Raw genomic sequence first — 25762 nt, forward strand, 5'->3', positions numbered from 1 at the left:
CGAACTGGAGTAGGACAGAGGAAGGAGCTGAGTCACAGCTCCACCACTCACTGATCTGCTCCCATGAGAAAGTTAATCTCCCTGTACCTTAACTTTGTCATCTGCAAAATGGGCATGATAATGGTAATGATCACTGGAGAGCTATTTTGAAAATTAAATAAGATGATGCACATACAGGCATTCTATAAACCCAAAATGATATATACACTATAATTGTTTTCCATTCCACTTCTCCACTAATAACAAGCACACTTATTTAAAAACCCTGGCTCACCACCAGATTTATTCAAAGTACTCACTTTCCTTTGCCTGTGGTCCTCAGTCTGTTTAACTTCAGCCTGTTTTTCGGAGAGTGGGAAATGTTCATGAGGAGGTTACTGTTTCCATGAAGTCTCCAACAATGCTGTTATGTGTACATAGATCAGGGGGATCTTTTCTGGATTTTTGTTTTGATAGACAAAGATAATGTCTATTTATACATTTATTTTGGGATGACCCCCAAACACATTCCCATGTAAACCAATAAAATAAAAATTTTAAGAGATTGTCATTGTTTGTAATGCTTGGTCTCCGTACAAATGTCTGTATTTTATGTAAAAAAAAAAAAATACAAGCTAACAGAGTCCCTTTGATAATCATCTGAGAGAATGTGGGGGGCTGGGGAACACTATCAAAAAGCAAATTGGCACTTATAGAAGCATCCCCAGAACCTAAGCCTGAAATCTGGGCTCCAATCTGAGTTCATGTGTTATTCTTGAGGCTCTCTCCTCTCTGGGGTAGAGGTACCCATTGGATTCATTTCCATTAAATGAGTTAAGGAATAATAATGCCAATGACTCTGATGATACTTCCTAAACAGTGTGAATCATGAGGAGATAAGGGAGAGAACAGGATTTCAGGCAGGACTCGGAAAGGGACACGCCAGGTTTCAACAGCTTAGACACCAAGTCACGTGGATGAAATAGTGGTGAGTTTATTTTTTTAAGTTACCCAACTCTTAGAAAGTAGCATTTCAAAATAAAAATGCTAATGAAGCACGGTGGAATCAAAACGAGTGCTTCCAGCCCACCAAGAATATGCAGGTATTTCAGCATGACAGGTTCTCATTGGCCCACTGACCACGCTTCTCCACTTTTACTTGATTTGCCTTTCCAACAGAAGGTCTTATGGGCAAACAGAGCTCTTTGAAAAGCTTTTCCCCCCAACATTAGTCAATTTGGCAGAGCTGACCATAAGGGTAGGGGCTGTCTTATGCTTCAAAGAAATTTAATCTATTAGACCATTTAGAGGCTAAATGCCTCACTTGGGGGTGTCAAGGAACAGGTGGTGTGGTTCTTCCTACCAGTAACTGCTGCAAGCTGGCGCCAATCACATCCTGAAGGTTTGTTTTGTCCTCTGGGCCCACAGCTTGTTTGTATTGCCACTTTTCAGGCACGAAGGGCCATTTCATTTCCTTTGCCTCCTGGATCAGGGTTCTTAACTCGCTGGGGAGTGAGGCTGAAAAGGTCAGAGTTCAGATAAGGAAATTGCAGTTGAAGAAAAGGTTGTTGAGTTACCTGTGTTATGATGAAGCACCTCAGTGGCACAATTTTTTTTTTTTCCTACTTCTCACTGGCTGGCCTAACCTGGTGTTCTGACTCAAAGAATAATAGCAAAAAGCTATCTGTCAGGGGGTGGCTCTGGTCTACTTTGCCCTACAGGTAAATTGGGGTAGTCAGGCATTAAGAAAGGTTTTAGCAGGAAGTAAAGCACTTCAGTGACTGTCTCTGCATGAAGAATCAGAGAAAGGAATGAAGGAAATATTATTTTTCCTGTAAAATGAGAAAGGGCCTGAGACGGAATGGCATTTGGGGCTTGTGGCTGGGTAATGCAGCAAATCAATCTCTTTTTTAGTCCTGTAAGACCTCACCTCGCCTCAAACTTTCACCGTGGACTATGTCTGAATATAGACAATGAATATAAACAAACCCACATCAATTTATTATGAAATAGCCTTGTATTACTTTAAGAGATATATTCAATCTCTTAATAGACATCAAATTTCATTAAAAATATAAGCCAATAATCTCTTACCCAAACTTGGGAAACCTAGAAAGCTCTGGAAACTAGATTTTTTTTTTAACTTTGGCCCCAAACCAGACTTGAATTGATTCGAGATTATTTGTAATCTTGCTATGGTGAGATTAGTCAACGTTTTGCCCTGAAAATTTTAATGTTTGGTGGTGCTGCCCCTCGCTTCTACTGCAGTGTTAGTATAACAAATGGTATATGCACCATACTACCCTTTCTAACATTTGAAAAAATTCTGAATTCTGAAGCACGTGTGACCACCAGGGTTGTGAATAAGGGATCATGGACCTGTATACACGACTGCCAGCTATACATCTTTAAGTGCTTGTCTTGCAGTCACCTCAGACTCAGCATATCTAACACTGAATTCATTACCTTTTTTCTAAATATTGTATTTCCCTCTCTGTTCTCTGTTGATGAATGCTACTACCATTCACTGAGTCACCCACGTCTGAAACCCAGAAGTCAGTCTAGACTTTTTGCTCTTCCTCCCTGAGTCTAATTGGTTATCACATTCTGTGGATCCTAAAATCGATTTCTTTCTTTTAATCATCAGTAATTCTTGCCTGATTCATTGTCTTCTATCTCCTCCTATCCATTTCATCTTCCACATTGTTGAGTCCCATTTTTCTAAAAACAAGATGGATTAGGACGTTGCTCTGCATAAAATTCTTTAACGCTTCTGTATATCCTGCCTTTGTATTAGGCATTGTCCTGCCTCAGCTGCCTAATGACCAAACTCTTCTCATCAGCCCTGCCATGATCTCCCAGTGGAATTGAGATGCTCCTCAGGAGCATTCTCAAACCCGCAGGGGCACACTCCTTTCAGCATCCACCTCACTGCTCTCTAGCCACATCTGTCCTTTCACTGGACTGTGGATTGTGACCCTCCTGAAGACAGGTATCATGTCCTACCGTCTTTGTAAATCCCACCATGATGGTGAAAAGAAAGATTAGTCTTATGTTTACATGAGATATGCTAAATAAGACAAAAGAGGTATGAGAGAGAATAAAAAAAAAGAAGAAGAGAAGGGAGAAAACCTAACTCTGTCTTGGCTCATGATGCCTTTTGGTGTCCTTGCCACCAACTGGGCAAATGTAAGGAAGCCTCCCGATGGAGAGGGACTGCTTGGCATTGAGAGGATAATTCATGGGCTACATCAGTGACTGACTGATCTGGACTGGCTACTAAGCATGACTTACAAATATCACAGTGAAACCACTGTCCCCCCTGCCTCATTCAGTAACCCAGAACTATTGAGCCTCCTCTGTGCAATGCGCTCCTCTAATGAAAGCAAAAATAGGAGGTTGGAGACCAACCTGATTTCACAATCTCTTCTTACCACCATTGACGTACTTTCAGTCTCTGAAAATGTTTTTGATGTATGTGTAGAGAAAATTTCTTAAATGATATTTCTAAATAGTCACGAATAGGATGACTCTCCAGTTCTGTTTGCTTAGGACAGTCCTATGTAGTCATAGTGGAGAAGGCAATGGCAACCCACTCCAGTGTTCTTGCCTGGAGAATCCCAGGGACGGGGGAGCCTGGTGGGCTGCTGTCTATGGGGTCGCACAGAGTCGGACACGACTGAAGCGACTTAGCAGCAGCAGCAGCAGGTAGTCATAGCGTGCTTGTTAACAGAGCCTTTTCACTCTCAAAAGTATTTTAATTCTGATAAATTGTTTGGACACTCTGCCTATGAGTGTCAAGCTCAGGAGTCAGAGGAGTAGTAAAATGACAAAAGAAATGTGATTTTTGGATTCATGGAATTTCACTATATTTTGGCACTAAATAGCTTTAAGTACTTTTAACTTTTCTTCATGGTGATGAGGAAAATCTGTTTGTTATAAATAATTTTTTTTCCTCCTCATACCACTCTCTTTCCCTACAGGTCGTGCCAGAACGTGGATTGTCCAGTGGGGCACACTGAAATAAAAGATGCCCCTGAAATATGTTTTTAAAATATCTATGTGTTTGGATTTCAGTTGCTTCTCTATCTCGGGGGGGTTAGAGTCTCTAAGGCTAGCCACCCATGCTGACTGGGACAACATCTAAGGGAAAACGATGGGGTTGAGAGGAGGAGGGAAAAGAATGAAACCCACAGTGTTACCGTTCGAGTCCGCCTGCTGCCCCATCGCCTTAAGTGATCCTGTGCTAATGCCTTTCTCTGCAAGCTCACATGGGAGACATCGGTGGCAGTGGCAGCCCGACCATGAGCTAGAGCTGCTCAGGAACCAGCTGCCGAGGGACAGGTTCTGTGCTCAGACTGTGTCCAGCTGCACCGATGGAGCTTGGGTGAACCGTGCCACATGCAGTGGTGATGGGCAAATGCCGAGCTTGTCAATGGCTCAGCATAGGATTCCTCCCACGTTGGTTGATCAGATTCAGCCAACCCCAGCAGTCAGCCCCTGACTGAGCAGGAGCCTCCTTTGCCTCTCTGATCTCTTACTTCCCCAAGCAGCTTACCTGGAGGGCCATGGCTAATTGAGTGATTTTGCAGTCGTGATTTGCCTTATGTGGAACTAAACTGATTATTTCTCCTATTCTGTGGCGCTAGAGAAGAGAAAGAAAAAGAAAACGCTCCCCGATTAGGGGTTCAGAGTCTTCACTACGGAGAACACAAAACTTAAAGGAATTTAAGCTGAAGGGACAGAGGACATGATGTAGTAAAAGGAGAAGAGAAAATGTTCAGGAGAAATAACAGAACACAACACACTGCCCCTGGGGAGAACGAGGACCAGCACTGGGGCGAGCAAAATCAGACACTGATGTTTGTGGCCAGTAAAGAAAGAAAACACTAAGGTTATGAAACAACTGGACACAGGGCATTTTATCTTGAAAAGAGCAAGGATGACAAACAGGTTACAAAAAACTAGACTTCTAAAGGCACCTAAAAGTTCCCCTGTAAAAACAAATGCACTATACAAGAATGTGGGGAAAAGGCTCTCCCAGAAACTCTTCCCATTACATAATTAACAGAAACAAAACAGATGGGGAGTGTGCATTTTATATGGGAATCTTGTTTCTGTAACCAATAGCAGTCAACTAAAAATACAAAGAAAAATATTTAAAGCACATAAGAGAAATACCCTGATAGAAATGAAGGGAAATTTATCTGAATGCTAAGAAGAAATCTAAGGAAAGAAGGTTGCCTCTCCAAAACTAGCTAAAGAAGAAATTAGAATTGCTTTAACAATCTAGATTTTGTGATTGAAATTTCCCAAACAATGACTCATCTAAAACTATGTATGGTACAAACTATGAATGAGCAAAAAGGCCAAATTCTCAAAGCCTGGTAATGATGTAATAAGTATTTATCAGTTTAAGTAAATTACTTTATAAATGGTATGTAAATACAACATGAGAAATGTATTGATGGTCAAAAAAGAGAGATGGGACTGATGAGATGACATATTTGTGGAAACTGTAGATGTCTATGGAAACTGATGAGGCACAAAAGCCTAGTTTGAAACAAAAGTATGCACCACCATTCAGAAGTTGCTTCAATTTTTTAATAATTGAAATTTACGTGCACCAGCCCACTTGGGCCCTTTGTTCTTCTTGAACTAAACTGTTTCTTGTAGCCCTCATGTTTATTGAAGCTTAAAATTCAAACTGACAGCAATTCACTGCAACAAAGTGGGCTTCCTCCCCTGCCCGTCCACCCGCAGCCCATATCCCATTCATGCCCTAGAAATCCACTCATCTCTCGGTGGTCATCTGCCAAGAGAAGAAAAATAGGGCAGAGATGAGACCGTGTCGTTTAGACAGGGTAAAGGAGAGCAAACCTGTGGCTCCCCGCTGCCCCCAGCGCCTCCCATTGGACCTCACCTCTGCATCTCTGGTCCTCCCTCTTGTCCTCCTCTGACACATCTGATGCCTCCAACAGGAGCTGGTCCAGCACTTGCTTGCACTCTTGCAGCAGTGTAGCCACAGCTTTTTGATTATTCATGATGATTACCCTCTCTTGATGATGAGTCGAGTGTCCCTGGGCCTACGGTGATCAATTACCTAGGAGAAGACATCGATTCTTAATAAAAGAGCCCCTTCAAGCCTTAGGTACCTGGTGAACAAAGAAGGGGAAAGATGATTAACTTAAGCATCATCAATTATATGTAAGACTCAAGCAGGGAGGGATAATAGAGCAAACACATGAAAATACATGGCAGCCCCTGAGGAGTTTATTAGGGGAGGGTGTGAAATGACTGCAGCCCTGGTCTAGATGGGTAGCACCTCGAAGGCATCAGAGAGCAGAAGGGAGAGGGTCCTGGGGCAGACCCCAGTCACCCACAGTGTAGTCAGTGAAATCACATGGAGTCAAATGAAATGAATATACCCTGTGATTTATGTATCTTCTGCATACCTCACATCAGTGCCCCTGGATCCCAGTGGCACACCACTTTCGGCTTCTCTGAAAGTCTACAGGAAGCGTCTGGCTAACAGTTCTAATATTCAGACACAAGCACATGTTAATATGAAGTTTACCGCTCTCATAACCCACTGCTGATTTCCGCTGTGCCGCGTCCTTTGTGATATTTAGCATCGTATAATTTGGGCCAAAATAGGCAATGACAGACGTCAAATTTAAAGCTCTTCACTGCCAGGCACATTGCCAAATAAAATGGAGAAATGAAATCCCAGAAAATCCAGTTTTCTAGATCCATCATGTGGATAAGATCTACTTACATCCTATTTAATGCACATACAGTTGAGAGACTTCTTATGTAAACATGAGTATGTTGTAATGAGCTATTGCAGTCAAGGTAATTTCAAGAACAAAATAACTCACCGACAGTATAAAAAATGCCTGACAAATAAATACCCAAAAGTCTCTTGATTAACAAATCATTTTTAAGTTGAAGTATAGTTGATTTGGGCTTCCCCAGTGACTTAGCAGTAAAGAATCCGTCTGCAATGCAGGAGACACGGGTTTGATCCCTGGGTCAGGAAGATCCCCTGGAAGATGGCCTGGCAACCCACTCCAGTATTCTTGCCTGGAGACTCCCATGGACAGAGGAGCCTGGCGGGCTACAGTCCACAGGGTCACAAAGAGCCGGACGCAGCTGAAGCGACTGAGTATGATGTGTGCATAATTGATTTACAATGTTGTGCTCGTTTCTGGTATACAGCAAAGCAATTCAATTTCATCTATATATTCCCTGTGCCATACAGCAGATCCTTGATGTTTATCTATTTTATACATAGTAGTTGACAAATCGTTTTGCTTTCCTCTTTTAAAAAAATGTGCATTATAAACAAAACAACGGAAGTTATTATCTTTCTGAATTTGCCAGGATAGACAGTGGAGATGCCATTTGGCTTAGGCACTCTTGTATGGCACTTAGAATCTTATTGCCAATGCAAGAGAATCTGAAAAGGAAGAAAGTACAACAGATGTATGGATGACTCGACTCCCTCTGTCACCCAGCAGATCCATGCAACACAATAATTTACTGCTTTAGTAATCATTAAAAATATTAAAGTGGTGAGTTACTGTGTTGTTCTTGGGGAAAATGTGCTCTACTACCCTCACTTTAAGAAGCTGGTTTTGAATTTGAAATTGCAAGAAAGCATTTTTCTGTCTTATGATTTAAAAGGAATAGAAAATGAAGGATAAGCCGTGACATCTAAATTTTGTAATTCTCATTCTAACCTGAATTGTTATGCTTTAGGTTTTAAAACAGATACGCACACATACTTTACACAGATGGAACTGCCAAAGCGAAATTTTAGAACTTGACAGACTTGTTTCGTGAAGACAATCATGTATTTGTTGAAGAACACAAGCAGAGGTTTTTCATGCAATGTTCTGTTACTTGAAAGAGCATTCACATAAGTGAGGTCATGAAATTAGTTACTTGAAGCATTTAAATGTAAATATAAATCTAACTTCTTTTTTGTTTAAGATGTTTCAGAAAGTGTTCCTGCTTGGATTGGGTGGTTGGACTAACCAGTTTTCAGTGTCCCTTTTAGCTCAAGTGCTTGTAAGTCAGTGTTTCTGTGGTACAAGTTGACCATTAACTTGCTGTTCTATGAGAAGAACTAAACAATAACGACTGGTCAGAGTTAATTAGCAGACTAGAGTGAGCAAGAGGCCATGTAGCAGTGATATCCCATCCCCACCATTCCCTGAAAAAAGGAGATGGTGACGGTAACGGGAAGCTATGTGGAGACTGAGAAACATTGCTCCGAATGAGTTATGGGTGAGTAGGACACAATTTTCCTCAAGGCCTAAGTTAAATCAAGAAAGGGATTCTCTTTCTCCCTTTTTTAAGGACTTCATATAGAAGCATTAGTTGTCCAGTCGTGTCTGACTATTTGGGGCTCTGCCAGGCTCCTCTGTCCGTGGGATTCTCCAGGAAAGAATACTGGTGTGGGTAACCATTCCCTTCTTCAGGGGATCTTCCAGACCCATGGATCAAACCCAGGTCTCTAACACTGCAGGCAGATTCTTTGTCATCTGAGCCACCAGGGAAGCCCAAAGAGAGGTGTAATAAGAAAATACAAGAGCTTGTGTGCAAAGAAATAAAACTGCACTATATAAAATTTTACCAGCACATCACGCCTTTGTCTAAATGCTTATAGTAATGTTTTATTGGTGCTGTATCCTCCTCTTAAGGCAGACAGTTGTCTTCCACTATAATTTTTATTTGCTTTGTTTCTGTTAATATTTTAAGCTGAAAGAGTATATAGCAAAGAAAAGAGGACCCAGAAATAGGAAAACATATATATGTAACAATGCTCAATGACTAATTCCACTTCGTTCTCTATCATTAACTATCTGTGCCTGAGACCTCTGAGATTCACTTTTGAGATTCATTTTTCTCATCTGTTTTGAGCTGATTGATTAGGAACAGTTGTTGAAATCTTTCCAAGTCTTAAATTCCATATTCAGCAGCACGAAGTTGTCTATTGCTAAACAACATCTGATGTTTATTTACTGAAAAATTCCTGGCTCTTTTCAATACCCTGAAATATAATATTTTTATGCATACTTTCCTCTGTGGTTTAGAAGTGTTGGCTTGAATCTTAGAGGCTAGATTATTGCTGAATATTCTTCTTTGCTTTTGTTTCCTCACTTGAAACCCTACTTCCTGATGCACAAGATCATAAATCTCTTCCCTTTGTCTAAGTGCTGTGAAAGAGAGATAAGATACATGGTTTTGTGAGGGCAAACAGCAGGACTTGACCTAATCATTTGGGTAAGGACAGGGTGGGTTACTGGGGGCTTCTCGGAGGATGTGATGCCTGAATCAAGCTCTGAAAGAGGAACAAGTCTTAATGAAGTTAAAATGGTAGGGAACAGCCCTAACTAATGTACAAGGAAGTATCGAGGGAATGAAAGAAGGTCAGGTTGGCTGAACTATACATAAAGGGAGAAAGTTGATATGAAGTGATGCTGGAAGGGTAAGCAGGGACTGTGAAAGGCCTTGTGTACTAGGGAAGGAATTTCATACTTACCCTCAGAGTCACAGAAAACTACTAGTAGCAATGGGAACACAACCAGCTTTACACTTGGGAATGATCATCCTGTTTCGAACACAGTTTGTGTATTGAGGGCAGGGAGGAAATGGCAGGTAGGTCAGTTAAGTATTTATTGCAATAATCCAGCTGAGAGATACCAGGACTCTGCACTAGAGTAATGATATCAGAAATATAGAAAACTGGTCAGATTTGGTAACTGTTTATGGAGTAGGTGCAGTTTTGGTGTTGGATGGCTAGGAATGCTCTTAAGGATTAGTCCCAAATGTCTGCCTCACCATAGCTCAAAACTGAATGGATGATGTTAACATACTTTGAGACAGGGAATACAGACAAGAAAAGACATAAATACATCTATTTCTAGCAATATAGAAAGGAAGATAAATCATACTGTCCAACATAAGCAACCAGATTTTAATCAAGAAAGCATGTCTAAAAAGGAAGGAGAGATTTTCAAGACAATGAATGTTTGTTACTTATGAATTTCCAAACTGTACTGAAGACATTCTTCATACTTTTTTGAAAGTTACAGCATTTCCCCCTTTCCCTATAGAATTCAGGAGAGACAATAGGAAGAAAATACTGTAATATGAGAAACACTTTGGAATCCAACCATCTGTCTAGATTTGTATGGTTCATTGTTTGACATAACAGAGGCTGGAGCCCAGGAAATTTTCCTTCAGGCAACAGTCCCACTGAAAATTTTGGTCAGCTTCACGTATAAAAAGAATCATTTTCAATTTTAACACATATCAATTTTTTCCCCCTTGAACTGCAACACTCTATGCGCTATACATTATTTCCAAATTGGAAAATGGATGTTTCCCAATATTTTTTATAATCTATGTATTATTTTTTCTATTTTAATGTCCCCTATATTTTTTTCCTTAAAAATCAAATAGAAAGGGGCCAGAAAAAGCAATGAAACATGCAAACAGAATCATACAATCTAAGACACACGTGCATACATATAGCCAAATGGCTATGTGTTCACACATTCTGCATTTGATTTTGGCATATTGATACTTTAGTTCTACCATGATTAAGAATTTAGCTGAGTGCCTAAGTTACAGAATAACTAGCAAGTTGGCCATCATTAGAAAGAAGAAAATGAGGCAATTATTCAAAGCCCCATTTCTTTTGGTATTTATGCTTGAGTTTTTTCCACTGTATGATCAGTGCCTTTACTAGGGGATACATTAGGGAAAATGAAAGAACTCCAAAGGTATTCCATGGTCTACTGGCTATCACCTCGGTAATAACTGACCAGCCAACTAGTGAGAATCTTAGGCTTGAAGATGTGGGGAAGCATAAAGTAGTAAAAGAGATGGTTTCTACCATTAGGGAATTTACAATTAATTAGAGGAATAACACATACATATATAAAAAATTAACTATACAAAGTATATCACACATGATTGTATTCTAAATGCTCAATTTAAATTATCTTTGGAATTCAATTAATGGTTGGTTAAATTTATAAACAAGCTTACAGAACTCATTTAATTCATATGCACATGAATAATTATACTAAAAATCTTTTTCATCTACATTCAAAATTATTTATCATATTGTTTTTAGGAGAAAATATATTCTGGTATCCAACATAAAACAAGAAGAATAAGTTTCTCCTCTCAGGCCCTAGCAATGACAATCCAATCTTTCCCACACTTTCACCCTCTTTTGAGCCACACCACAATTCCCCTCTGACCATAATACGTCTTGTACTGATTGGTGGTGAAGTGAAGTGAGTTGGTCAGTTGTGTCCGACTCTTTGCAACCCCATGGACTATACAGTCCATGGAATTCTCCAGGCCAGAATACTGGAGTGGGTAGCCTTTCTCTTCTCCAGGGGATCTTCCCAACCCAGGGATCAAACCCAGGTCTCGGCATTGCAGGTGGATTCTTTACCAGCTGAGCCACAAGGAAGGGATCGATGGTGGAAATGGGTAAATAAAAAGAGAAAAAAATCTGATTGGAGTGTAACACAACTGTGTAGCTTGGTTGGATATGTTTGCATGACAGACATTTGTTAGCATTTAAAAACTGCAAAAAAAGGGAAGAGAAGCCAACTTCTAAGCCACCAAACAGCTAAAGGGTAGCCTTATATTTCTAGCAGTATGGAAGACTATGCTCTGACCAACATTCCTGCTGAAAACAACTAATAACACTGGAGAAGCATGTTAAAATCCCTAAAGTGTATCAGCGAAATAGCAAGAGAGGAAAGACTGCACAGAAGACAAAACAAGTTAAAACTGGAACCCAGAAAGTTAACACAGAAGCTAACCTTTGCCTTGGGTATATCTGCCAAACATTGTGAGCTGAAACTGGTTTTCACTATTTTAGAATGTGGGAGGATAGGAAATCAAACCAAAGGCCTACCCAGGAGGGAAGTATAAGAAGAGATCACTGCCCCCACCACTTGCATAAAAGTGAGAGCCTAAAAGGTTGCACTTTTAGCATCAGTTCAGTTCAGTTCAGTTCAGTTGCTCAGTCGTGTCCGACTCTTTGCGACCCCATGAATCTCAGCATAGGGGTGAGCTAAAAATATTTTCTCATCTTCTTCCCCTGCTTTTCAGGGAAATGGTCTATGGTAAGATAGGCAGCTTCAAGGAAGAGAGCAAAAAGTTTTTCTCTTGCAAATCTGAAGCCACAGATCCAAAAAACCTCTAGCTGATAATTATTTTTAAGTAAATTATTTACAAATAAGCCCAGGTTGGTGGTTTTCTTGGCCAACTGGTTGACTGAAACATAATCATCTCTAAAGAAATCTGATTTCAACCCAAGTCTCAAAGATGCTCACCTATAAAATACCAAGAAATATGAGCTCCAGATCAAAGCTGTCAAAATATATAACATAAAAAGAAACAATGGATGAGAGCAGAAACAACAGATAGTAAAATTAGACCCACAAAAGACTATAGATGAGGGGATTTCAGATCTATACCACAGAATATGCATGTTTAAAGAACTGAAAGAGTATGTTTAGTGTATGAATAAAGATCAAGAAACTATAAAAAGGCATATTAAAAATCATAAAATTTCTATTATTTAATTTTAATAATAATTAAAAAATTTAAATGTAAGGAATTGGATATATTTGATCAAATTTAGCTCTGGCTGAGGACAGAACTTTTGAACTGAATGATACATCAGAACATGCCACCTAGAAGGCAACAGAAAAAAGACAAAGGGACGGAAAATGCGAGAGAGATTAAGAAACACGGAGGACTGAGGAAGAGCTCTAACATATATTCAGAGTCCTAGATGGAAAGAAATAGAACAACTTTGGAGAGATAATGACTAACAACTTTTAGGCCAGGAGAAAGACAATAATCAGAATTCCCATAATACTCAAACAAATAAAAATTCATACCTAGAAATATCACTGTGAAACTAGGTAGCAAAAAAGATATAGAGAAGATCCTTAAAATGGCCAGAGAGAAAAGGCAGATTACCTTCAAAGAAATAACAATAAATTTATAGATCACTACCTAAAAGCAACACTGGAAACTAGGAGACAGTGAAAAGAAAGCTTTAATATATGCTAGAAGGGGGAAACCCTGCAAAATAATAATAAACATCAATAGTTCCAAGCATACATCTATAGTTAGTACTTTAGGTAGAAGGAAACTAATTACAGGTGAAGAACCAGAGATTCAAGGAGAAATAATAACCATAAAAGTGGTATGTTATTGGCTAAGTATAAACAAATAGTGATTGTAAAAATCTACAACAACGTCTGTCTTGTAGGGTGAAAAATATTAAAAATATATATACAAACACAAACAACAAGCATATATGTCAGAAGGACAGTGATTGACATTTAAGTTTTCTAAGATCCTTGAATTGGTCAGAAGGATTGGAGACATTAACATTAGACTCTGATAAAATGTCTAAGATAATCCCTAAAAAATTAAAATAAAACATATAACTTTAAAACTAGCAGAAGGAAAAAAATGAAAAAAAGATCTAAAAGAAGGCAAGAAAAAGGAACATTAAGAAATATACTTCTAAATGACTCAAGTCAAAGAAGTCATTATTATGAAATGATAAATACTACATAGCCAAGTGTAATTCAAAGTGGAACATAAACATATCAGTGCTTCTGATAAAGATAAAGGAATTAAATACTATAGTAAACTGATAATGATAGACTAGATTAAAAATAGTTACATGGATTTAGGAAAGCATAAGAATATAGAAAAGGTAAAAGTAATAAGATGGAAAAAGATATACTAGAAAAATACTAACTAAAAGCTGATGTACTTATATTAATAGATAAAATAGATTTTAAGGCAAAAAGCATTAGTAGAGACAATGTCAAAAATAAAAAATTACCTTAAATGATACAAAAATTATTGGCACTAAGACCAAATTGATCTTCTAAATAAAATCAGGAGTCCAATACATATGAAAACTTGACTTATTACAGAGCTCAATATATAACTTTGAGCTCACTGTTTTTTAAAATCAATACAAGTCAGATTAAAGACCAAAATGTGAAAAACAAAACCATTCAACTTAAAAAAATACCTAAAAGATTATCTTTATGACTTATGGTTACGAAAGAATTTGTTAAACACAAAAATAGCAAATTATAAAGGAAAAGATTGATATATTTAATTAACTGGAAAGACAATTTTCTGATTAATAAAAAGACATCAAAAAGAAAATGAAAAGACAAGTCACAAACTGGGAGAGAGTATTTGTAACATATGTAACTGACAAAAGATTTCTATCCAGAATATGTAAAGAATTCCTGTAAACCAGTGAGAGAAGGATCATAGAAGAAAAAGAATGAGCAAAAAATTGAACAGATGCTTCACACAAGGAAACATGATGGTCAAGGAACTTATGAAAAGTATCTAGCCTCATCAGTAATTGTCGTTCCGTCACTCAGCCATATTCAACTCTTTATGACTCCATGGGCTGCAGCAGGTCAGGCTTACCTGTCTTTCATTATCTCCCAGAGTTTGCTCATTAGTAATTAAGAAACATAAACTCAAACCACAATGAAAAAACATTCACAACTTCTTGACTGGAAGAAAAATGTAAGTTGGATAATAGTTGTCAAGAACAGTCAGTGTTTTATTCCCATCCACCACTGCTTGGTATTATCCAGTAAAATCAAAGGTGCATACACACTGTGGCTCAGTGTCCACTCTTAGGCATATACTCTAGTTTAGGGAAGCCCTTGGACCTGGGTTGAGGAAATACGTATAAAAATGTTCACTGTAACTCAGTTTGTAATAGCAAACAATAGGAGGCAATTTGAATAGCCATCAATAGGAGAATGAATTAGAAAACTGAAGTGTAATTATACACTGAAATAGAATAAGCAAATGAATGATTACAGTTACATACAACAACATGGATAAATCTTGGACATAAAAAAGGAGGCCACAGATGAACACATGCATAAAATTTATAAACATTCACAGCTAAACCACATACATAGGATACAAATACATAAGGTAAAATTTCAAATAAAAGTAAGGGAATGATAAACTAAAAATTTAGAACACTGGATTTACTGAGGGAAGAGTGAAGAAGTTGGGAGGTGGGTATATGGATACGGGAGATTTCAAAGGAAGTGATAGGTTCTTTTACTTGGTTGTTTGATCTATGGATATTCACTGTGTTCTGTGTATATTACACCTACTTCACAAGTTTTTGATACCTATGGACATTTAATGAAAAAACTAAAAATAATAAGATGGAAATTCAAGTCTAGGTGTTATTGCATAGGTAACAAACCCTTAGGACTGGAGCCGGTGATTTCATCACAGGAGAGTAAAAGGCTCAGGATTTCAGAGCAGGGAGGCGCACTGGCACCGGGGCTTCTCCAGGGTAGGATTTGGAATAGTTGAAGAGAGAAGAGAAGGAAAGAAATCTAGTTGGGGAATGAAGTTCAACTTCAAGGAAGAGATCCTCCTCTTGTGTTGGGAAGCCATGAGTATGCACAGGCTACTGAAAGAATTTATGAGACAGGCGACTTGAACCCATTAGTTTAACAAACACTAGATTGCACAGAAATTTATCTTTCCATCCATTGATAAAGGAAAGTGTTGGGATTTTTAAAAAATAGTGAAATAGACTTTAGAAAATTCTATAAGTGAAAATGAAGGTCTTTGCTATGGCTCTTTTGTACCAAGGTTTCCAACCTCAGGGCCACGCCTTGTTAAAACAGGAGATTGGAGCCCAGTGCTGCCTCTTCCCTCTTTCTCTCCTGCTCTTGTGCACCACCCTCTCCAGTTCCCTGCATGTGTTTATCAAACTTGACTGCACAGGAAAGTGCAATGAGAGTGTTCCGGGTCACAAACAGGTTACCTGCTGGCCTCAGGAAGAAAGAAGAGGAAAAAGAAAAAGCCATTGTTTCAGGGTCTGTGGCTGTTACTCCCCGGCTACAGTTACCCACTTCATCAGCTACGGTGACATCTGAAGAACTATTAGCCTAGCCCCCATGGCAAGAAAAGCAACTTCTCAGGTCAAGGTGAGTCAGGCCTGCCATCTGGTCCTGCTCCAGGCTCCTGTGCTTATGACTTCCAAATGATCCTTCTAGGAGAGTTTTCTTTGTATTTCTGCACCCCAAATAGAAGAAGAGAAGTCCCATATACGGACTCTGTTATGTCTCAAATCCAGAACTGCATGATACTGGGAGCCAGTCACAGAGTAGGAAAAATTATTCTTACAAAAATTCGAAGGGCCTTCAATCTGAGGCATATCTTTTGGGAAGCAGATATTGTCTACTCAAACTCTAGGTAAAGAATTTGAGCCATGAAGAGGAGTGAAAAGGCAGAAAGAGGTCGAGTAAAAAGCAAAGATCAGGATAAGAATTCAAGGGTTCTGACTTGTCCTCAAAACACACTTTCAGTTCAGTTCAGTCGCTCAGTCATGTCCAACTGTTTGTGACCCGATGAATCGCAGCACGCCAGGCCTCCCTGTCCATCACCAACTCCCAGAGTTCACTCAAACTCACGTCCATCGAGTCCGTGATGCCATCCAACCATCTCATCCTCAGTCGTCCCCTTCTCCTCCTGCCCCCAGTTCCTCCCAGCATCAGAGTCTTTTCCAATGAGTCAGCTCTCTGCATGATGTAGCCAAAGTACTGGAGTTTCAGCTTTAGCATCATTCCTTCCAAAGAACACCCAGGACTGATCTCCTTTAGAATGGACTGGTTAGATCTCCTTGCAGTCCAAGGGACTCTCAAGAGTCTTCTCCAACACCACAGTTCAAACGCATCAATTCTTCATTCACGGTTCATGTATTGCTGAAGCCTGGCTTGGAGAATTTTGAGCATTACTTTACTAGCGTGTGAGATGAGTGCAATTGTGCGGTAGTTTGAGCATTCTTTGCTACCTTTTAAATAGTATTAGAGTTCTGGAGATTAACACAGCAAGTGTAATTTGCTAGGAGAGAAACAATTTTCTTTTAAAAGAGAAATTTCATTAAGAGAAGAAATGGAGTAGTCTGTGCTGTGGTGGATGAGGCAACTGAAGTGCTCGGTTTACTCCTACAGAGTCAGAATGGCAAACTTACTGGAAGTCTCCAGGGATGGAATAGGGAGAAAGTCCAGGTGATGCTATGGTATGTATATGGAAATGGCATGAAGCATGCAGGCCTGCATGCGTGCTAAATTGCTTCAGTCATGTCCAGCTTTTTGTGACCTTATGGACGGTAGCTCTCCAGGCTCCTCTTTCCATGGGATTCTCCAGGCAAGAGTACTGGAGTGGGTGGCCATTCCCTTCGCAAGGGAATCTTTCCACACCAGGAATCAAATCCATGTCTGCCTTCTGCATTGACATGCAGGCTCTTTACTGCTAGCGCCACCTGGGAAGCCCCGCATGAAGCGTACTATGATATAAATTGCCAGGGCTATGAAGCATTATGTACTTTTGATGAGGCCAGCAAATATGAAGATTAAGATTAATTCTGCAACAAAATATTTTCAAATCTGTATATATAATTCCCACGGCCAAGAGTTAGTTTTCAAAGAACCATGTGGATTTTGAAGTTAGAGATGGCCCACAAAGAAGCAGTCTGTATTGGAGAAAAGGAAGGAGGGGACCCTGAAACTGTCGGAAGAGAAAAACGAAGGTATTGATATGAAGAACTGCAGTTTCACTGTCTAAGTTTTCTGCAGGCCGCCAAGTGAAGCACTTGCGTTTTGCAGTCAGGTTTCTTAGGTTTAAATCTCAGTGCCACTGCTTGCCAGCTGAGCAGCCTTAGACAAATCATGTCTCAGTTTCCTCATCTCTAAAAAAGGGCTAGTCATAGGACTAATCACACAGAGTGCTAAAAGGGTCAATTGAGTTAATATTTGTAAAATATTAAGAATGTTACTTAGAATGTAAATAGTGCTTTGTAGGTATCAGTTACTGTTATCAATACAATTTTCAAGAAATAAAATTTTATTTTTTAAAGGGTCACCCAGTTCCTCCTTAATCTGCTTTTCTTTGGGTTTGGGTTCCTTGTTGGCTTCATTAGAGTTCATTTTTTTTTGAGAAAAAAATTGCTTGGCTGTGTAAAGTCTTCAGGTTCTTGATCATTTTCTCAGTATAAAGCCATGTAATAATGGGATTATCCCCTAAATAATTCTCCAGATCCACATTCAATTAAGGAATAAAATGCTCTTAGAGAATTGAAATATTATGACCAGTCAGACAGCTTCAGAAAGAAAGATGTAAATTTTATTTACTTTAAAAAGAACCTCTTAAACCCAGCTAACTTGGTTTAGTCATCTGTCTGAGGTGTCAGAAAAGTGAGCCCGGGAGCAGCTAAGGGAAAGGGCGGCCATCGGATTACAGATCAGACAGAAACACCCCTGGCCCCTTATCTTCTTCTTTGCTCTGAGACACAGGCAAAGCTCCTTATTTATTTTACACTTGCAGTGTCAAAGGCGCCTGGGGCTGGGCCTCCGGACCGGGGATTGGCAGACCACACTCCTGGACAGACATAATAAAAGTCCACCATGTGGCCGTGGGATTCACACAGCGTGTGCATGTCACCAGCAACCGATGGATCTTGGCAGGGAGCCTCCTTCTGGCCTGGGAACAAGCACAGACTTGTGTTTCCCCCAGGGGCAAGTGGCCGTGACAGAGCAGCACTCAGATATTCACGTGCTTTGAGCGCCAAAAGGCAAAAGTGTTGTTCAGTGGGGCAAACATCCACACACCAAACTACTTTAACACAGTGACAACCCAGCGGCATGGGGCTCAGTAGGACAAGGATTTTACAACAGAATTTTGCTACTTTTGTCTGATGGTAAAGAAAAAAGTGTCAGAAAAGGAAAGATAGCGTGTTTACTTTTGGGGGTATTCACCTCTTGAGGTGTAGTTTCTCTGGGGGCTCAGCCAGTGATCAGGAATCCGCCTGCCAGGACAGGAGATGCAGGTTCGAACCCTGGGTCGAGAAGATCTCCTGGAGAAGGAAACGGCAACCCACTCCAGTGTTCTTGCCTGGGAAATGCCATGGAAAGAAGAGCCGGGGGGCGCTAGTCCATGGGGTTGCAAAGAGTTGGACACGACTGAGTGACTAACACTTTTGCTTTCCCTTTCACCTCTTGAGGTAGGTATCCCACCACACATGCAAACCCACAGAGTCCTCAGCATGGCTCATCTTAGCTGAAAAGTCTAAAGTACTGTTATACAGAGTGAAATAAGTCAGAAAGGAAAAAAAAAAAAACAAATATTATAGATTAACACATATGTATGGAATCTAGAAAGATGGTACTGATGAACCGATTTGCAGGGCAGGAATAGAGACTCAGACATAGAGAACAGACTTATGGACACAGCGGGGGCAGGAGCAGGTGGGACAAATTGAGAGAGTGACATTGAAATATCTACATTACCACGTGTGAAATAGCTAGCTAGTGGGAAGGTGCTGTGTAGCACAGGGAACTCAGCCTGGTGCCCTGTGGAAACCCAGAGGGGTGGGATGGGGTGGGCGGTGGGATGGAGGCTCAAGAAGGAGGGAACACGTTGAAGTCTATGGATGATTCATGTTGACGTACGGCAGAAGCCAATGCAACATTCTAAAGCAATTATCCTCCAATTAAAAAAAACAAAATTTAAAAAGTAAATAAAAAGGCTCAGTTAAAAAGCCAGGCCCACTCTGCTCTCTCTGGACCTGCAGAGAACCTGAAGGCCCTCTCTTCATCAGGCTGACTTGGAAAATGAGTACCGTTTTAGAATCTCAGGATTCTATGCTTTCTGTAAGAGTTCTGCTACTGAGTTAAATGCCACTCACTCTCGGAACCAATGTGCTCAGTGTGTCAATCACCTGATTTGGGGGAAAACTTGATTGTTTTTAAGCCACTCCACTCACTTTTTTTGGTAGTTCCTCAAGGGGAAGAACTCTCATTTCCTCTTTTCTCTAATAAAGAGGATAGAGATCTGAGACTTGGTATTAACTCCTTTGCTTTTAGCTAATGAAGGAATGTTTGCCAGTATAGAGTTAACAGTGATACAGAAAAAAGTTTTTAAAAAAATTAGTAAATCATAAAAGACAAGTGAAACGCACTAGTTTTTTACACAATCTATTACTGGCAGAAAAATTTTTTGCTTATTACTGTTTCCTTAATGCTTTGTTTTAATAACTAACTTTTAGAGTTTTAAAATATAAAATAATACATACTGACTAGTATTTGCAAACTCCTGAGTGGTAGTTAAGCATTTATTGAGTATCCATTATATACTGTACTTCAAACTTTTGAAAGTTACCAAGAAACAGAATAAATATTATCCTCGAAGAAAACCTCATTGGGGAAATAAAATCAGTGTCTAATTCAACTTACAAAAAATGCCAAAGCAACATTCTGATCCACAGGATGAGTTTACTTAAATTTAGACAAGTCAGAGAATTGACTCTATCTTTCCCACTATTATAGAAGAAAAGGTATTTCATAGTACATATTGACAAGAGGAAACAGAAGAATTGGGTTGATTATTTTTATAAGATTACAGTGGGGAAGGTGGTAAGTAATATGGTGCCAATTTGAAGATTAAAAAAGTCAGAAGTTTAGTGATTTGTCCAAGTTCAACTGACAACTCACAGGGATTATCTGCCCAAGTTAGACACAAGCTTTTAAACATTCAGTCCACTGGTTTTTCATGAGACCATTCTGTGTCCTGGATTTTGTGGGGAAGAAACCAATAAACACACTTTAAAAAAAAATGTATTATTTAGGTAGAAGGTGATACTGTGACAGAAATGTATAACCTGATTTGTTTTAAAAAGCAGACTTGATTCTTAAAGCACTGAAAACACAGCAGCTATGTTTTTTCTTGGGAAAAAAAAAGTATCCTAATTTGACCTTATTCAAGCAGTAATATAATTCCGGGGGGACCAATAAAGAGAAAGAAAGGATCTGATGAAGTCTAAGTGGCGATTGCATTTATAGATTAATCCTGACAGGGAGGAAACACATCTCCTCCCAGGAGACCTCAATACAGCCAACTGAGAAGTGGGGTCATTATTTATGAGCACAGTGGATTTTTCTGATTACAATAAGCATTTTTTTTAGCGGTAGTAAACTTAAATATTAAGCACTGTACTGTCTTTTTTTTTTTTGTTATACTGGCTATAAATGCAATCCTCTCTTACTCTTTTTACTGCTTCATACAGCAATTTGTCTGCCCTGATCAAAAGGGGAAATGCTATACCTTTATTTAAAAAGCACTCACATACCAAAATCTGCAAGACCCCACATGGGGAAAGAATAGTCTGAATGAATGTTCAGCAGGATCTCCCAGAGCAGAATCATTTCTATCCACGTTCTACAGTGGCCTTCACGTATATTAAGAGTTTCATCTGAAGCTAAGAAGTTTAGAAAACTTACCCAACTGAATCAGTGAGGGTGGGGTAGGAGCAGGATAATGATTCAATTTTTATTTTTCAATCAGATGATAAATTCTCATTCTAGGAAGATACTACCACATACCACAAAATATACCAACTACATATATCCCCAGAGAAAGTCATTATGAAAGAGTATTCATGAAACCACTATGTCATGGAAGCAAAACAACTAATTTGGAACGTGAGAGCCAAGTAATCAAACTTATTTTAAAAGGGAGGGGGGCAAAATATTAAGTCATATAATATTGTCATAATATTAAGTCACACTAAATGATATTAAGGAGTCTGTCTTAAACATAAAGGTGAGATAACAGTATTGTGGTTACCTTAAATAGAAGTTCATATCTGTTAAGGAAACACTCCGAAATATTTACAGATAAAATTATATGAATCTGGGGTGTAGGGCATGGAAGTGCAGTTCTCTCATGGAAGTGGGCATGTAAATGAGGCAAGATTGGCTATAGGTGGTTAAATGTTGAGGCTGAATCAAATTACATTAGATTTTGTATATTGCCCCCACCACCTCTGCACATATTTGAAATCTTTCTTTATAAAATTCTTTAAAGATTTTGTTTTGAGGACTGTAAAGCAAAAAGGAGGGCTTCCCAGGTGGCTCAGTGGTAAAGAATCCACTTGGCAATGCAGGGAATGAAGAAGGCCTGAGTTTGACCCCTCAGCTGGGAAGACACCCTGGAGAAGGAAATGACCCACTCCAGTATTCCTGCCTGGAAAATCCCATGGACAGAGGAGCCTGGTGAGCTACAGTCCATGGGGTTGCAAAAAATCAGATATGACTGGGCAACTGAGCACAGCACACAGGCAAAAAGGAATAGCTTTCATGAACTCTGAGAGGCAGCAAAAGGCAATTCTGAAATTACTTTAATTCTGCCTAGTCTCAGCTTTAGATAGCCAGCAAAATTGGGCTTCAGTTCCCTAATGTGGAGTAAGGCTCCATAAAGTGAGGCTATGGCTTTATCCAGCTCCATAATCAAGCCCAGACTGTGATCGTACATTTGGAGTGTCTGCCTAATGAGTTACCAATAACACACTATATTTTTTATCACAGCTCTATTCCACCTATACATCCATCATATAAATTTGTAGGGTATGCTGTTGTATTTCTCTGTTAGTTTGTACTTTGAAATCACATCCCAAGTTTAATATTATCTTAAGAAAAATGTAAACAAAAAGGCAAATGTGGTACAAAAATAATCATACCAAATATTTCAAAGTTATTAGCACAGGTAAATGAATTCAGTCTACAAAAACACAAGAAGCTCATGCCCTATTAACACTGTCCTGGGGATGCAGAAGCTAAACCACTGTGAGTAGAGAGGCCATGCCTATTTTTGCCAAACTGAGTGACATGCTCCTATTCTACTTTTAGAGAATTAAAAAGTTAAGCAAAACAAAAATTCCAAACCGTGGAAGAAAAAAGTCTCCAACTACATCTGTCTTCAAAAACTTTTTAAATGTGAAAAATTAGTCTGATTATTTGAATGTTTAGGTATTTGGACTAAGTTAACTAATATTCTAAATCCACAGTTTGCTGACCCCAAAAGGCAGAGTAGAGAGGGACTTTTTCATTGGTTGAATACTTTCTATACTTTTCATACTATATACCTCAGACACAATCCCTTGTGATGTAGGCTTTATTATTCCCACATTAGAGATAAGAAAATTGAGGGTCATGGAGGTTAAGTAATTTGTCTTATGATCACATAAAGAATAAGGGGGCATATTCAAACTTTCAAGAAGATTTTGACCCCATGGGTGTTTTTAAAGCCATTTGCCTTCCAGCTTACTGACATAGTCCTGAATATTTCAGAGTGTGTTAATACACAGAAAGATAGGATTAACAGAAGCTCTTCTAGGTACTCTGATCGGACTTCCAATAAGATAATTCTATAAATATATATGTGTGTATTACATATGTATGCTTCCATTTTACTAATGAATCAATTTCTACCCAGCCTGGTCCAGAGAAAGTTGATCAAATTTCACAGTTTCCTCTAAATACACTAGAAAGAGACAGCTGAAAAGCCAGAGACTAGTTCAGATGGTCACTCCTACTATTTTCACACTGGAAAGACAATTGGTCACAACTGAATTCTCTCTAGATTTCAGCCAGCAGTAACTCAGGCCAGAACACGCTTGCCTGTCACACTCTATATTCTCCAAGTTCGCGGGAGTTTTGTTTCCTAAGGATAATTAAAGGCATGGCAGTGCCACTTGCTAGGATTTCTCTCTTTCTCTTTTACCTCTTATAAAAGAAGAAACTTTAAAGATTAGATTTTTCTCTTTTTCTAAAGCTGGGTATACCAACTGGCATCGGCTGTATTAAAATCAGGAGAAACCTCAATCAAAAAGGCCCTCTCGGAAGGCAGGCTTTCTTGTTAATATGCACCAACATGAAAGGCTTTCTTTTCATCCTATACAACTACAGTGTGTGTAAATTGCAGGGGGCTCATTGGCATAAATCTCGGCTGCGACCTCTGAGGTAAACTGGATTTACATTACTTTCTGACAAGAATTAAATGAAGGCCTTGTGGATATATGAACAGCCTTCTAGGCTGCAACAGATGGGCATGAATGTGCTCCCTAGGAAAACTATCAGTGACATCTGTGTCCTCCAAATTCTGGTGGTCTCAGCCAATTAACAGGGGGGAAGAAAAGGTGGGGGTGGGGAGGCCATGACACAGCCCCCAGCCAAAACCAAGGCAGAGTGTTTGTGTTTGGAGATGGGATCAGGCTGGCCCTAAGCGGTGAGGTTAGCACTTTATTGTTAGCATTCAAATGGAGAATGTGGCTTACAAGCTATTTGTATACCACAGTGAGGATAATATGATTTTTCTCATTTGACCGGAGGAGATGGCCCTCTCTTGCAGCTGATATCATATTTCATTGCAGTCTCTTTGAGACGGGTGTTTACTTTGGTCTCTTCGAGGCAGGCTGATGGTGTTGCTGTCTGCCCGTTAATGGGGTGCATTCACGTGTCACAAAGCAGGTGAACTCTAAGACAAAACAGAGATCTTTCTTCAAAACATTCTTCTTCAAAATCTATTTCTTTCCTCCTCCAAAGGAGCTTTTACTGATTTCGCAAGGAAGTGAAAAATCAAGGTTTTCTGGTTAAAAGAAAGTCAAGATAAATTACATCACAGAACTTTCATGAAGTGGTGGAGGAGTCCTTGAAAAGACAGCAAAATGAACCCTGAACCCTACTATCTGAATTTATCAGATTTTGGCAGGCCAATCCCCCTGTGTTTAACGTGCAGGCGGAAGGAAAACTGGATGAACCTAAGCAGAGAGGAAGAATCCCCTCGTACCTTCTTAGGTCCTCGGATAGCATAGAGCAAACAACCAGGACTGGGGAGCTGAAGAGCAGCAGGGAAGATGAGTACTAACATTTACTTGTGCAGTACCAGGAGGAATTAGGAGATGACTATTTGAGTATTCTCGATCCTATGTCTTCCAGGTCCCAGGGCTAAGAACAGAGGCTTTGAACCCAAAGTACCCACGTCTGGCTCCACCACTTCCTGGATATGAGTCAATGGGCCAGTTACTGACCTTCTTTGAGCCTCAGTTTCCTCACCTGTAAAATCAAGCTAATAATCATATCTACCTCTTAATAAAGATAAAATAACCTCACACATGGAAAATGTTTCTGACACTGTTTGACAGCTATTTCTATTCTGACTTTACAGAGAGGAGTATTGAGGGCCCAAGGGTAGAATCCCAAACCTCTCAACTGATTTTTCAAAGTGAAAGGCATTATGTTCTACTAGTTTTTAGAAATTCAGGAAACTGATTTTCAAAAGAAACAATTTGTACTGCTTTTAGGAACTTTATCTTGCTTTAAAATTATACATTTCCTTTAATGTGTAAGATTTTGAAATTATGATTTGCTGAAATGAACTTATTATCAATAGCATCTAGATATCTCTGAAAATGATAAAATAACCTGTCAAGAGGCTAATGAAATAGTATAGTTAGACACCTCCCCCAAATTTAAGCCAGTTGTTTTAACTCCCTTTTCCTAGTTGTAGAAATGGAAGTGAGTGGCTTGTGCTACAGTCAATTGAAGTTATTGTATGTGAGGTTTTAGAAGACAATGGTTAATTGTGATAGTTTGGATATAAACTATTTACTCCTTTGTCCATGGTGTTGTTTAAAACATAGTAATTCCATGTAACAGTTGTTTAGAACAACAGCAAAAAGAGGTCAAAAAGGGTAAGTGGACCTTCTGAACTAATATCTAACTGCACAAGCTCATCTTCCTGTGTTTTTAAAGTCTATTTTCACTTATGGATTCTTAGCCTCTTACTTTCTGCTCTGTATGATTTT

At 39.3% G+C, this 25762-nt stretch overlaps 1 protein-coding gene across 7 annotated transcripts in view; it reads right to left on the minus strand.

The window, feature by feature from the left end:
- Positions 1 to 25762, minus strand: part of ALPK1 (alpha kinase 1) — a 113390-nt gene that overhangs the window by 50088 nt on the left and 37540 nt on the right. For 5 of the 7 annotated variants that reach the window (XM_040237452.1, XM_040237450.1, XM_040237453.1 and 2 more), the window contains 2 exons: positions 5903 to 6082; positions 1343 to 1497 (listed from right to left, as the gene is read on the minus strand). In XM_040237452.1, the coding sequence (XP_040093386.1) occupies positions 1343 to 1497; positions 5903 to 6023 (276 nt within the window). In that variant the 5' untranslated portion in view covers positions 6024 to 6082. Of the gene's footprint in view, positions 1 to 1342; positions 1498 to 5902; positions 6135 to 25762 lie in introns of those variants that run through there. The other 2 variants (XM_040237451.1, XM_040237454.1) reach the window with 2 other exon arrangements.

This window comes from Oryx dammah, unplaced genomic scaffold (assembly GCF_014754425.2).
Source record: "Oryx dammah isolate SB20612 unplaced genomic scaffold, SCBI_Odam_1.1 HiC_scaffold_3, whole genome shotgun sequence".
Lineage (NCBI taxonomy): Eukaryota > Metazoa > Chordata > Mammalia > Artiodactyla > Bovidae > Oryx > Oryx dammah.